General features: G+C 53.1%; 1 protein-coding gene across 2 annotated transcripts in view; it reads left to right on the top strand.

The window, feature by feature from the left end:
* Positions 1-10,115, top strand: part of Atp2c2 (ATPase secretory pathway Ca2+ transporting 2) — a 58,038-nt gene extending 47,923 nt beyond the window's left edge. For both annotated transcript variants that reach the window (XM_041649879.1, XM_041649878.1), the window contains exons 16-27: positions 537-638; positions 1,057-1,213; positions 1,974-2,144; positions 2,708-2,805; positions 2,893-2,943; positions 3,877-4,043; positions 5,282-5,350; positions 5,439-5,555; positions 6,651-6,798; positions 7,952-8,050; positions 8,329-8,470; positions 9,812-10,115. In XM_041649879.1, coding sequence (XP_041505813.1) covers positions 537-638; positions 1,057-1,213; positions 1,974-2,144; positions 2,708-2,805; positions 2,893-2,943; positions 3,877-4,043; positions 5,282-5,350; positions 5,439-5,555; positions 6,651-6,798; positions 7,952-8,050; positions 8,329-8,470; positions 9,812-9,930 — 1,440 coding nt within the window. In that variant the 3' untranslated portion in view covers positions 9,931-10,115. The remainder of the gene's footprint in view (positions 1-536; positions 639-1,056; positions 1,214-1,973; positions 2,145-2,707; positions 2,806-2,892; positions 2,944-3,876; positions 4,044-5,281; positions 5,351-5,438; positions 5,556-6,650; positions 6,799-7,951; positions 8,051-8,328; positions 8,471-9,811) is intronic.
* Positions 10,116-12,375: the final 2,260 nt, after the last annotated feature.

The following is a 12,375-nucleotide window of genomic DNA, read 5'->3' as shown; positions in this document are numbered from 1 at the left end:
GTTTAGTGAGCAATAGGCCCCGAAGTCATCAAAGACCACACAGGTGCTGGTCCTGCGGGCCCCAGGCTGCACCTCCCCAAATGTCCTCATTCCTCAGGAGTTTCCAAAGGCAATGAAGCAAAGACTTGGTTCTGGGTCAAGAGAAAAGAAAGGTTCCTGGGTGAGACATTTGAAAACAGACAGCCTTCCTGTAGCTACTGCTTGGGGTTCTATAGTTTGGATGTTGGTTTATACAGAGTTTAACTTACTGCAGTGGTTTTCAACCTGTGGGTCACAACCCTTCAGGGGTGGGGGCACAAATGACCTTTTCACAGGAGTTACCTGAGACTATTAAAAAACACATATTTCCAATTTCCAATTAATAACAGTAGCAAAATCACAGTTATGAATTAGCAACGAAAGTAAGTTTATGATGGGGGGGGGGACCACAATAGGAGGAACTGTGTGAAAGGTTGCAGCGTTAGGAAGGCTGGGAACCAGGGGCATACAGCCTGGCTTGGGGTGACTCCCTGAAAACATCCCCTCTTATACCCTAGATGAACTTAGGTGACGCCAAAGATTCCTACACACGGAGAAAGGAGATTCCCTTCAGCTCCGAGCAGAAGTGGATGGCCGTGCGGTGCAGCCCGAAGAATGAGGTGAGCTTGGCTGTTGTTAAGACAGTCTCACTGTGGTGCCGGGCTGTCCTGGAAGGCTCCTGCCTCAGCATTGAGAGCTGGGATGGCGGAGCACACCTCCCTCCCTTACCAATAAGGCACAATGCCTGGGGGGAGAGGATGGCATGCCCAGCACCTTCTGAGAGCTTCCAGTGAGGTGACAGCCATGAACCTGGCATTCTGACCCCTGGTGCTCATAGTGGGGGCCCTGACCCAGCCGCACCTGCATCCCTGGGGATTAGCAATGTGGAGTCTCAGGCTTCTATTAACCTGCGTTGGAAAGTCCAGGCGTGGACCGTGTGTTGTGGAGATTCTGGTATGGGCTCACGTGTGAGGCAGTTGTCTATGCAGCAGGAAGCACCCAATGGCAGTGGGTTTTGTTTTCCTTTTCTTTTCCAAGGACGGGGAAGACATTTTCTTCATGAAGGGGGCCTTTGAGGAAGTGATCCGTCACTGCAGCATGTACAACAATGGGGGCATCCCCCTGCCTCTGACGCCCCAACAGAAGTCCTGCTGGCTGCAGGAAGAGAAGAAGATGGGCTCGCTTGGCCTGCGGGGTTGGTACCATGGCCTCCTCCCTTGTCCACTGGGGCCTTGCGTTGGCCTGTAGTGTCGCTAGGATGCATGGGAGCAGGGTCCTGGGTGAATCTGCCACCGGCCAAAAAGCAGGCAGGGGTGGACCAACAAGCAACTCCCAACGTGAAACTTCACAGTTGAAGTGCCTAGTCCCCCCTAGCCACCCACGACACCCGCTAATCTAGGGGTGGCTTGTGTACGGAGGAAGTGCTGCTTGCCAGATTCTCTAGGGCATGCGAAGTTTGTGCTGTGCGCACTGATTTCAGGCACAATTTCATCCCGTACCTTCTGCCACGAAAACCCAGAACTCTCAGATGATGGGAGACGGTCCATTTTGGGCATCTACAGCTTTCTCAGGGGCAGAGTCAGGGTCTTCCCCATCAGGCTGATGTTAAAACTCTTGTGCCATTTGTCACCCCGTCACTTGGAGAAAACATCTCAGAACACTCTGGAACACTTGTATTCCATGGGAGCAGGGCTGGGAGAAGAGCCAGGTTTCTCCTATTCATGGCCTCAACCTCCTGATTCTAGAGACAGCATGCACTGAGCCCTTGGCAGGCAAGGCTGTCCTAGATGCCTGTCTGCCATCTCTCGGGGGCTTCCGCTGGACCATCAGCCTGTATCCCATACCCCTCCCTCCCTATCCAGTGCTCCCATGCTCCCCGGAGGGTCACAGCAGGACTTTGCTAGGACCAAAGGGGGTCACCAGTCCCCAGAAACCTGTCCTTGTGTCTCCTACAGTGCTGGCCCTGGCATCTGGGCCCGAGCTGGGGAGATTGACGTTCCTGGGTCTTGTGGGCATCATCGACCCGCCGAGGGCTGGTGTGAAGGAAGCGGTCCAGGTCCTCTCCGAGTCTGGTGTGTCAGTGAAGATGGTGACAGGAGACGCCCTAGAGACAGCCTGGGCCATAGGTAACTGGGATGAGGGGCCAGGAGTGGAGGGGCCTCATGCCCAACTGAAAGGGCTCTGAGCTGTGGAGACCTGGGCTCCCTGCTTCAGCTTGTGTCCAAAATGGGGGAAAGTCCGCATGTAAACTAAGGGCCTACTGTGTGTTTCGGAGCTTTTCAAGTGTAATCTCATCGCACAGGTGACATCCCACACCCTGTAGGTCCAGTCTGGCTTCCTCCATTGGCTGGGTATCTTTGAAAAGGCATGGAGGCGCTCATCAGCAGTGGACCGGCAGGCCTCCTCTGCCTCCTCTAATCATTCCCATCAAGAGTTGTCTTGTTGGCTTTGCCCAAGTCAGCCCAGTGCTGTTGCCAGAGTCCCAGAGGTGCCAGTGATACTCCCCAGCATTGTGGCCTCAGAGAAGCCCATTTTTGCGTAGTTTTGTTATCATGGGCAAATATAGGTTCACCATGGTTACCAGATACTGACTGGATATGGGCTAAAGTCAGGTTTGTCACATGCTGGGTGGGACAGGACCACAGTGGGGATCCTGGGGTGTTCCTCAGCCCTAACTCCTCCCCCAAAGGAAGAAACATCGGCCTATGCAACGAGAAGCTGAGAGCCATGTCTGGGGAGGAGGTGGAGGGCATGGAGCAGGACGCACTGGCTGCCCGAGTGAGGCAGGTGGGTTCTTCCGGGGGGCGGACGGGACAGGATGGAGAGGTCCTCCAGCTCCTATGTTCCAGATGACTCTTTGACTCCCTGTACCAGGTGTCTATATTCTTCAGGACCAGCCCGAAGCACAAGGTTAAAATCATAAAGGTAATGGGGTATATGACAGGGGCCGTTCAGGGTGGAGCCATTCAGGGTGGCAGGCTTTCAGCTGGCCAAGTGACCGGGATGGTCCAAGGGGGCAGGCTGCTAGGCACTTCACAGTAGAAACAGAGGTGGGTCTTCTTATGGGGTTGTGGGGAAGTTGGGGACCACTGTCCACAGACACTGGGAACAGCCCTAGGAATTAGATAACGTAAAGAGAAAATATTCCCGGGGCTCCTTTTTGACAACCAGAAACCAGTGAGTTCCAGAGCTTTCCCCACATCTGTGCCTGGCAGTTTGCTGAGCTCTTTGGTAGCCCTGTTTTGTTCTTTGGGAGCTATTTGAGGGGGTTCTGGGGTGTTTCGTTCTTAGTGATGAAGAATAAATGCCAACCCCATATGGTGGCTCACAACTGTCATTCCAGTACTCATGAGGCTGAGGCAGGGGGACCATGAGTTCCAGGATAAGCCTGGGCTACACAGAAAAAAAAGACTGTTCCAAAAAAAAATGAACAAATTTTGTATATATGAATATGGGTGCACACAGGCCACAGTGCATGTATGGAGGTCAGGTGACACCTTGTGGGGACCAGTTCTCTATTAACCATGTGACTATGAGTCAGGTCATCAGGATTGGTGGCAAGCTCCTTTACCTGTTGGGACATCTTGCCAGCCCAGAAATATGCAACTTTTACAACTCACATCTGCTATCCTAGCCAGGGTGTCACAGCAGCCTGTGAGGCCAGGATGGTGGCTGCCACTTGCTTTGTAGATTCAGGGCCATGCCCACCCTCAGGGCCACTGTGGCAGAGCTACTGTGGCTCTAGGCCAGTTGACCCCAGAGTCCAGGGGATGGGGCCCCATGGTACACCAGGCAGGGCATCATGAAAGTCTGAGAGAGTCCTCGGGCAGCATCCTCCATCACCTGCTCTTCCCAAAGGCACTGCAGGAGTCAGGGGCGATTGTGGCCATGACGGGGGATGGCGTGAATGATTCCGTTGCCCTCAAATCCGCGGACATCGGGATCGCCATGGGCCAGACGGGGACGGACGTCAGCAAAGAAGCCGCCAACATGATTCTGGTGGACGACGACTTCTCGACCATTATGTGAGTTGCTATCATCGGCATCCCCAGAATGTACTGTAGTGGATATGGCGGGGCTTTCTTGAGGTTCAGGGAACTCCCTGGAGAGAGCTGAATCCCAAGGTTATCGCTGTAATAAGCCCACTCTAAATGTATGGACCTTCTCAAAACAAGGTCATCCTGTCATTCATTACTGTGGGATATTAAGAAAGCCTAGAGTCATTTGACCAGCTAGTCACAAGGGACAGCTATTAAAAATCATGTTTGGGGGCTAGAGGGATGGCTCGGTCGGCAAAGTGCTTGGCCTGCAAGCATGAGGAGTCAAGTTTGACACCCTGAGTTCACGTGAAAACGCAGGTAGGGCAGTACAGGCTGCTGATCCTACAGCTGTGGAGGAGACAGGCCGACCCAGGGCTTGCTAGCTAGCCAACCTTACCCGATGGGTGAGCTCCAGGCCAGTGAGAGATCCTGTGTCAAAGGAGGAGGACAGCCTTCCTGGGGATGACACCAGGCTGTCCTCTGGTCCCCACGTGTGTTCATACCTGCACAAATGAAAGTCCCAGTTGGAGGCCCAGACAGGAGGATTAAAATTGCCTTTTTCTGGATTTAATCTTAAGTAAATCACGGTACTTAGCGTACAGAAGAACATTTGGAAGCGTGTTTCTAATAGCAGAGGCACTGGTGTAGCAACATTTCTCTTCCACTAAAGACTCTTCCATGAATGATTCAGTGTGTGCATGTGTGTTTGTCCCACGGACACAGCCCTAGGAGCCATGCCTGTAACCCTGGCACTGTGCGGGGCAGAGATAGGAGGATCCCGGGGGCTTTGCTCCAGACTCTGAAATACTGACTCAAAGGAGGAAGTCAGAGAGGCAGCCGGACATCCAGCGTGTCCTTACGGCCTCCACACGCATGTTCCGACACATAAACTACACAGGTACACACACACAGATGGATGGTGATGCCTCTGTACCTCCCACACCCTTTCTTGTTCTGCCCCCAGCGAGTGGAGCTTGGGTTTCTTCCACTCTGCTGTGCTGAACCGCAGGTAGATTGTACACTCAGCATTCTGAGCACAGGCAGGGCCCCGGGCTCCAGCTGAAAGGGGTCACACACAGGATTTATACAAAAGAGGCTGCCACCACCCCATCAGTGTGCCCCAGGTGTGCCAGCAAGGGTTCCCGGCACTGTTGCATGTAGGCTGGCCACTCCTATCCCCACCAGGACTTTCCTGGGCACCCACACTCTTGCCTCCCTTTCAGGAGCGCGGTGGAGGAAGGCAAAGGCATCTTCTACAACATCAAGAACTTCGTCCGCTTCCAGCTGAGCACGTAAGCAGAGGCAGCTGGTACCCTGTAGTGAGCGGGTGCCACATCCGGTGCACGCACTGAGGGGTTGCCTGTTGCCTTTGCCCTGCAGGAGCATTGCAGCCCTGAGCCTCATCACCCTGTCCACCGTGTGCAACCTGCCCAGCCCCCTCAATGCCATGCAGATCCTGTGGGTGAACATCATCATGGATGGACCGCCAGCACAGAGGTAAGGCTGAAGGCAGGACCGTGTGAGCTTCCTCTGGGAAAGGAATCTCCAGGCTGCTTGTGAGCAGCTTCCTGAAGGGCAGACTGGAATGCAGAGACGGAGCTTTGTGCTCCCTGAGTTACAGTGAACTCCTGGAGCCCATGGCTCCATCCCATTCTATAGTCAGGTCACCACCTCCAAGAAGACCTCCCTGATCACTCTAACAATGGCAGCCTCATCCTTGGGCATCTACCCATGCTTTTCCCTAAAGGGGAAAGTATCCTTGTTTTGATTGATTAGATCCATCTTCACTGTGGTTGGTTATTATGGACTTGATGCCCCTTGACCCTTAGGATGGTGTTTGCATGTTAAAGATGCTCATGAACACATCGGTGGCATAGGAGACCTGTGTGCCCAGCAGCCTTGGCTGCTTGCACAGGGGGAGGTATCATTCCAAATGCGGCTAATGTTCCTGTTAGCATTGCTGTAATCATCGGCTGTGGTATGCAGAGAGGAAAGCCCAGAGCCTAGCGAGGGCTGCTGCTTCCACAAGCCTCCCTGTGTGTGTGAGAGAGAGAGAGAGCAGGTGAGGTAGCTCCCAGGTCTCCATGTGCAACTGGGCCTCCTGATGTTCCTGAGTGATAAATGGGCATCTGACACAGTAGACCTTGGGGGGCAGAGCTGGGTCCTGTTTCTCCAGGCCCCACTTAGGACCCCTCATGGTAGAGGGAACTACATGGGGAGGGCCAAAGCCCAGTGCTGGCTCCTGCTAGGTGCTCTGGCTTCTAGATCCTTGGAGACAGATGGGTGGAAAGCTATGGCTAACAGTAGGATAGTCACCTGGGGGACAAGAACAGCCCTGCTCACAGGCGACAATCATCAAGGCTGAGAGGCATGGGTCTCAGGTGTCCCTTTTTGATTTTTGAGGCAGGCTTTCCCTCTTCCTCCCTCTTTGATTCAGGCGGGTTTAGGGCGCACTATATAACCCAGGCTGGCCTTGAACTCTGAGTCTCCTGCCTCAGCCTCCAGAAAGCTGGGATTGTAGGTGTGTGCCCCCTAGCCCGGCTTCCAGTGACCTTTGCTATTTTAAAACATCACTTGCCTTGTCCTGCACAGCCTGGGGGTGGAGCCTGTGGACAGAGATGCCCTGCGGAGGCCTCCGAGGAGCATGGGGGACAGCATCCTGAACAGAGCCTTGATCCTGAAGGTCCTCATGTCAGCTGCTGTCATCATAGGAGGGACCCTCTTTATTTTCTGGAGAGAGGTGAGCAAGGCAGGCATTGGCTTGCTTGGGATCAGCTGGGAGCCCTGTGCAGGGCTGGGTGCTCTCTCCAAGGGAGACCGACAGACACAGAGAGAGAGAGGGAGAGGGAGAAGAACCTGGTGCTATCCGAGGCCAGAGAGTATGGTAGGGGCCAGAGCACAGACAGCAGGAGTCTTGATTGGGGGCAGGCATTTCTATTGTCAAAGGAAACTACAGGATCCCCTTATGCTCTGAGACTATCTTAGCACATTGGGCCAGGGAGCCTCGGACATGGTTGTATATGGTTATATACCTATGTGGTTATATATGTGGCCCAGATGAGGAATGAGGTGGGGATCCCCACTGTGTTTAGACATGGCCTCCAGGACATCCAGATGAGAGTTTGGTTCTGGAAACCTGCCTGGCCATCAGGTGGAGGGGTGTACATGGGACTGAGCTGTGTTCCAGCCTGATGAAGTTTCACCAGGTGGGGAGGGGGAAGTTGAGGCAAAAAGTGACACTTGCACCCACAAATCCATCTCACTGGGGCTCCAGCCAGACCTGGCTGACATGGCTGAGGCCTCAACAGACATTCTTACCAAATGCACTGTCTTTGGGACCAGCCGTCCCACACTCCTCACAGAACATGGGCTCTGATCTGTGGGTTTGTGTAGTGGCATGACCCGCTAGGGTGTTACCCCCAGGACAGTCTTCCTGATGCTGTGACCCTTTAATTAAGTTCCTCACGTTGTGGTCCCCAACCACAGTTGTTTTTGTTGCTACTTCATAATTGTGATTTCACTACTTTCACGAATCCTAATATAAATGTGTTTCCCAATGGTCTTAGGTGACCCCTGTGAAAGGGTCATTTACCCCAGAGGGGTTTCAACCCACATCTTGAGCACTGTTGCCCTAGGGGATGTCTTTCCCTTCTCTGCTACCTTCTGGCTCTGCTGGCAGCTGACACTCCTGATAGAAGACAGGGGTGGGAGTCCCCTGGGGACAGCGCAGACACACTGCACAGAATCAGCTTCTAGGTCCAACTTTGGGACTGGGCTGACGAGCAAACCTCAGGCAGCATCCACAGGCCACCCCTGGCACACGACTGTACCCCTCAGCTCCAAGGTAGGGAGCTTTCCCTCTCTGCCCTGAGCACACCTATGTGTGATTCCAGATCCCAGAGAACGGGACCAGCACCCCGCGCACCACCACCATGGCCTTCACCTGCTTCGTGTTTTTTGACCTCTTCAATGCCCTAAGCTGCCGCTCTCAGGTGAGCAGGGCTGACCCCGCCCCAAGTCCCACGCCCCACCCCCGTAGACCCACAATGGTGGGGGGGGAGGGTTGGCTATGTATGGGGGCACTGTTACACTGCCTCTCGTACTCTTGGCAAAGTTTTGGGGAGAGGGGTGCTGGGATCAGATTTCATGTCCCCTCAGCACTTGCCGTTCTGTCTAGGCGCCAACTTGGGGGGACACAGAATGTACTGTGTCCCAGGGGCACAGGTGATAAACTCACTCATAAACCCACTCATGCCTCTTCTCCCCACAGACCAAGCTGATATTTGAGATTGGCTTTTTCCGGAACCGCATGTTCCTGTTCTCGGTCCTTGGGTCCCTTCTCGGGCAGCTGGCTGTGATCTATGCCCCACCCCTGCAGAAGGTCTTCCAGACAGAAAACCTGAGAGCTCTCGGTGAGTGATGGGATCAGGAACAAGTGGTTACCCCAGAGTGGGAGCTTTCAAGGCTATGGAAAGACAGTTTGGTCTGCAGCATCTGTTCTATGTCACATAGGGAAGGAAGGTGACGTGCAGACTCTACAGGGAACACAAACGAAGCCCAGAAAGAGGCCCCTCTGCTGAAAGTGGGGCCTGGGGCTAAGACTGGGTGGCAGCATCCTGAACCTCAGGACACACACATCTGAGCTGGCCATCAGGCAGTTCTTGCTGAAAGGGACATCTGAGATGCCCAAAGGCCACCGTGTACATGCCCTGCTCTGGAGCCCAGGATGCTCCCACAGCCAAAAAGAAGTGGGGACAGGAAGCAAATAGTCCCTGTTCTTTCAGGGACAGGCCCTGCAGAGGAACTAGCCCAAGCACAGCAGTTGCAGGTCCCCTACCTTTCCTCCTGTCGCCTCCACCCAGGGGTGAAGGACAGAGGGTCAGCTCCCAGATCCTGTACAGAGCAGGCCATTGCTCCAGCACAGCTCACTACAGACCCAAAATGGTCACCTGGGTATGAAGATACACAGAAGGAGCACTTGAGACCTGGATAGAGCCAGGATAGGCACCTCTGTGTGATCTAAAATCGGTGTCCCTGCAGGGTCCCCGCGAGTGCCCCGGGGAACAAGCAAAGAAAAGGGAGACAAGCCAGCACGAGGCCCCAGTCTGATCCTCAGAATGCATGCCCCAGTATTGCTGGGGAGGCAGAGAGAAGTATTTTGGGGGCTCCAGGCTCAGGGAGAGAGCTGTCTCAAAAAAAGGTGGGGAGCAGAAAATGACACCCAGTGCCAACCCCTGACCTCTGCCTGCATGTTCCTGCAAACCCGCACACAAAGAAGACTCTTGGGCTGGGGCTGTAGCTCCCTCAGTAGAGTGTTTGCCTGGCACACACAAAGCCCTGAGTCCATCCCCAGCACCAAATAACCTAGGCATGCCTGTAATCCCAAAAGTGGCACTGGAGAGGTACAGCCAGCCAGAAGGACCAGGAGAACAAAATCGCCCTTAGCTGTGTAGGAAGTTTGAGGCTAACCTGAACTACCCGAGACCCTATCTCAGGAAGACAAGGAAACCGCCTCCCCCAAGCAAGTTTCTAAGCAGCCTTTTCCATGGTAGGGAAGAATGTCAGCTTGCCAAAGCCAAGGTGACTTATTTGGACATCCAGTGTCACAGAAGGACCCTGGCCTTGTCAATTGGCCAGCCCTCCCCCCTAGCCCCCACAAGTCTGTTGGGTTGAGGAGAAGGGCAGAGAACATGGAGGGAGACACAGCCGGACGTGGCAGACGGCCATTGCCATCTGAGCCTCTCTCCCCACAGACCTGCTGCTGTTAGCGGGCCTGGCCTCGTCCGTCTTCGTTCTGTCAGAGCTGCTGAAGCTGTGTGATAAGTTCTGCTCTGGAGCCAGGGCCACCCAGATGCTCCCAGAGGCCGTGTAGAGGAACCACTGTGTCAACAGCCCCGGCTGACCTGCGTCTGTCCCCACCCTTCAGAGGCGGATTTTAGGACCACACAGCACCAGGACCCTGGCTCCACATGTCCTCCTGACCTGCTGGGATGCACAGGACAGGATGGAGCTTACTAAGACTGGGCACTATTTATTAAACCATCGTGTTTTTTATTTAACCTGTCTCTGCGCTTGAGCAATGCAACTTCATGTGATGGCACAAGAGCTTCACGGCGACCAGAAATATGGCCACTCTGCCTACTGCCATCCCCTTCGAGGCCTTGCTTCTTCATCTAAGATGAGGGCTTAGGGGCAGCTCTGTAAAGAGCTATACCTCATGATTTGGGGTTCGAGCCCCAGTATTCAAAAAAAAAAACTCCACAAGTATGATTTATGTAAAATCTGATTAAAAACAAAGCCAAGGCGGTGCCACTGAGTGGGATAGGGCATTAGTCATTGAAAAAGCCAAAACTCCCTATGTTCGCCGTGATGAAGTACACGGTTGCCTAGTGTTTACAAAGCTCTCATCCCATGGACACCAAAATAAAACCCTAACTCTTTTTCAGAATTCCATATCCACTCCTAACAGGGACTCCTCATAAACACTGACACACGTGAAGTTCCCTACCCCGCAAAAACAAAACAAAAACAGATACCTCAAAGCACAAGCTGGAATCCTGCTTCACGGAGAAAGACCAGAGCTCTATGTGGTGGAGGTGCTGGAGTCACAGAGCTGGGCACACGTCTGACATGCCAGCTACTCGGGAGGCTGAGGCAAGAGGATTACAGCTGAAGGCCAGCTTGGGCAACTCAGTGGGACTCGTGACCCCTCTGCCTCTGAGGAAAAAGGGCCGGGGTTTGGCATAGAGTGTCTGCCTGGCATGGATGAGGTCCTGGGCTCAGTCCCACACTGAAAACCATGAAGGAATCAAGGCAAACGTACAATAAAGCCATTGGAGGAGCAATGCCTGCACGCTCAAGACAGCCTACAGAGGAACAAAAAGGATTATGGAGGCTGTCAGAGGGAGCTGGGACCTGCTGTGCGGCATCGCTCTCTGGCAGCGTGGGCTCTCCTGTCCCACCACCCTCTCCTCTCAAGAGGTGAAGCCTCTTCTGTCTCAAGAAGCTGGACAGGTGATTCTGAGACACTCATAGCAGAGGGTCATGATACAAAGGGATTCAGCAAGCATCAGGGACAAATCTCATACACATGTGCGTTCAAGTATGCTAACAGACATATATCACACATGCACAAGTGCACCTGCACATAGGCTCATATCACACAATGTGCACCTCCACACAAGCATATACTACATGCATACACATGTGCACCTGCACACAGACATATAGCCCAGGCACGTGTGCACCTTCATACAGGCATACATCACACACACACATGTACTTGACACAGACCTAAGTCACATACGCATGAGAACCTGCACACAGGTATCTCACACACACATGAGCACCTGCACACAGGCATACATCACACACATATCACACCTGTACATATACATGCAAGTGCACACAGGTGTATCTCACACATGCAAATGTGCACTTACACACATACAAAGAGGCATGTGTGCCCGTACCTGTGCACGCCACACGGTATCCTCATATCAGCTCCTGTATTCACTCATTTCATGCCAGCCTCTCGCTATAGTTGAGTCTTCTGTCAGGGGCAGGCGCTGAGCATGTGTGAGGTGAGCGTTTGTCCTTTACAGAGTTGAGTGAACATTTTCTCCGCCAGTGCTTAATGAACACAGCAGGCTCTTGAATCTACCTCTGAGCTCAGCCCCAGCCATCTGACTTTTTAGAAGTGGTCACCACTGAAGAGAAAAGCGGGCAAACATGAGGCTGTCAGAGACGATGAGAGTTACAGCAGGCGACAACTAGTGTTCAGATGTCAGCCCACCAGAGAAATGGTCCTCGGATGGAGGAGAGTCCTGCCGGGGCAAAGCCCACAGAACCATCGACTCTGGGAACTCTTGCTCGCATTTGCTAAAACAGCCATGACATCTGCCCAGGGCCATGCACTTTCACATAATGTGTACAGGTAATCTCATGATTACATCTCAATCTTATGAGCACACATACTTGTGGATGGTCAGGAAGATGACTTCTCTCTACACTATGTTCTCCACATTATGGTGAGAGACTTAGATAGACTGCTCTCTATCATCAGCCTTACTGACAGAACAAGTTGGCCAGACATGTGTCCTTCTGGACAGGTCACAAGCAGAACCTTTTACTTATGAAGTTGCAGGTGTCTAGCCTTGTAGGATCTAAGAGGATCTAATTACAGCAAAATAGGGCAGTATTGCAGGGGTCTGGCCTTGTTATATCACAGTCCTTCAAGAGATCAGTAGTACCTATGTTGACCTAAACTTCCTTCACTATCCCTGTTCTGATTCAAAATAACAATTAACACTCTGCA

The sequence above is a fragment of the Microtus oregoni genome, unplaced genomic scaffold (assembly GCF_018167655.1).
Source record: "Microtus oregoni isolate MIOR12 unplaced genomic scaffold, Mior012 000004F_ref0000308, whole genome shotgun sequence".
Classification (NCBI taxonomy): Eukaryota; Metazoa; Chordata; class Mammalia; order Rodentia; family Cricetidae; genus Microtus; species Microtus oregoni.
The sequence above is the reverse complement of the archived record's forward strand: the minus strand, read 5'-3'. Positions and strand labels throughout refer to the sequence as shown.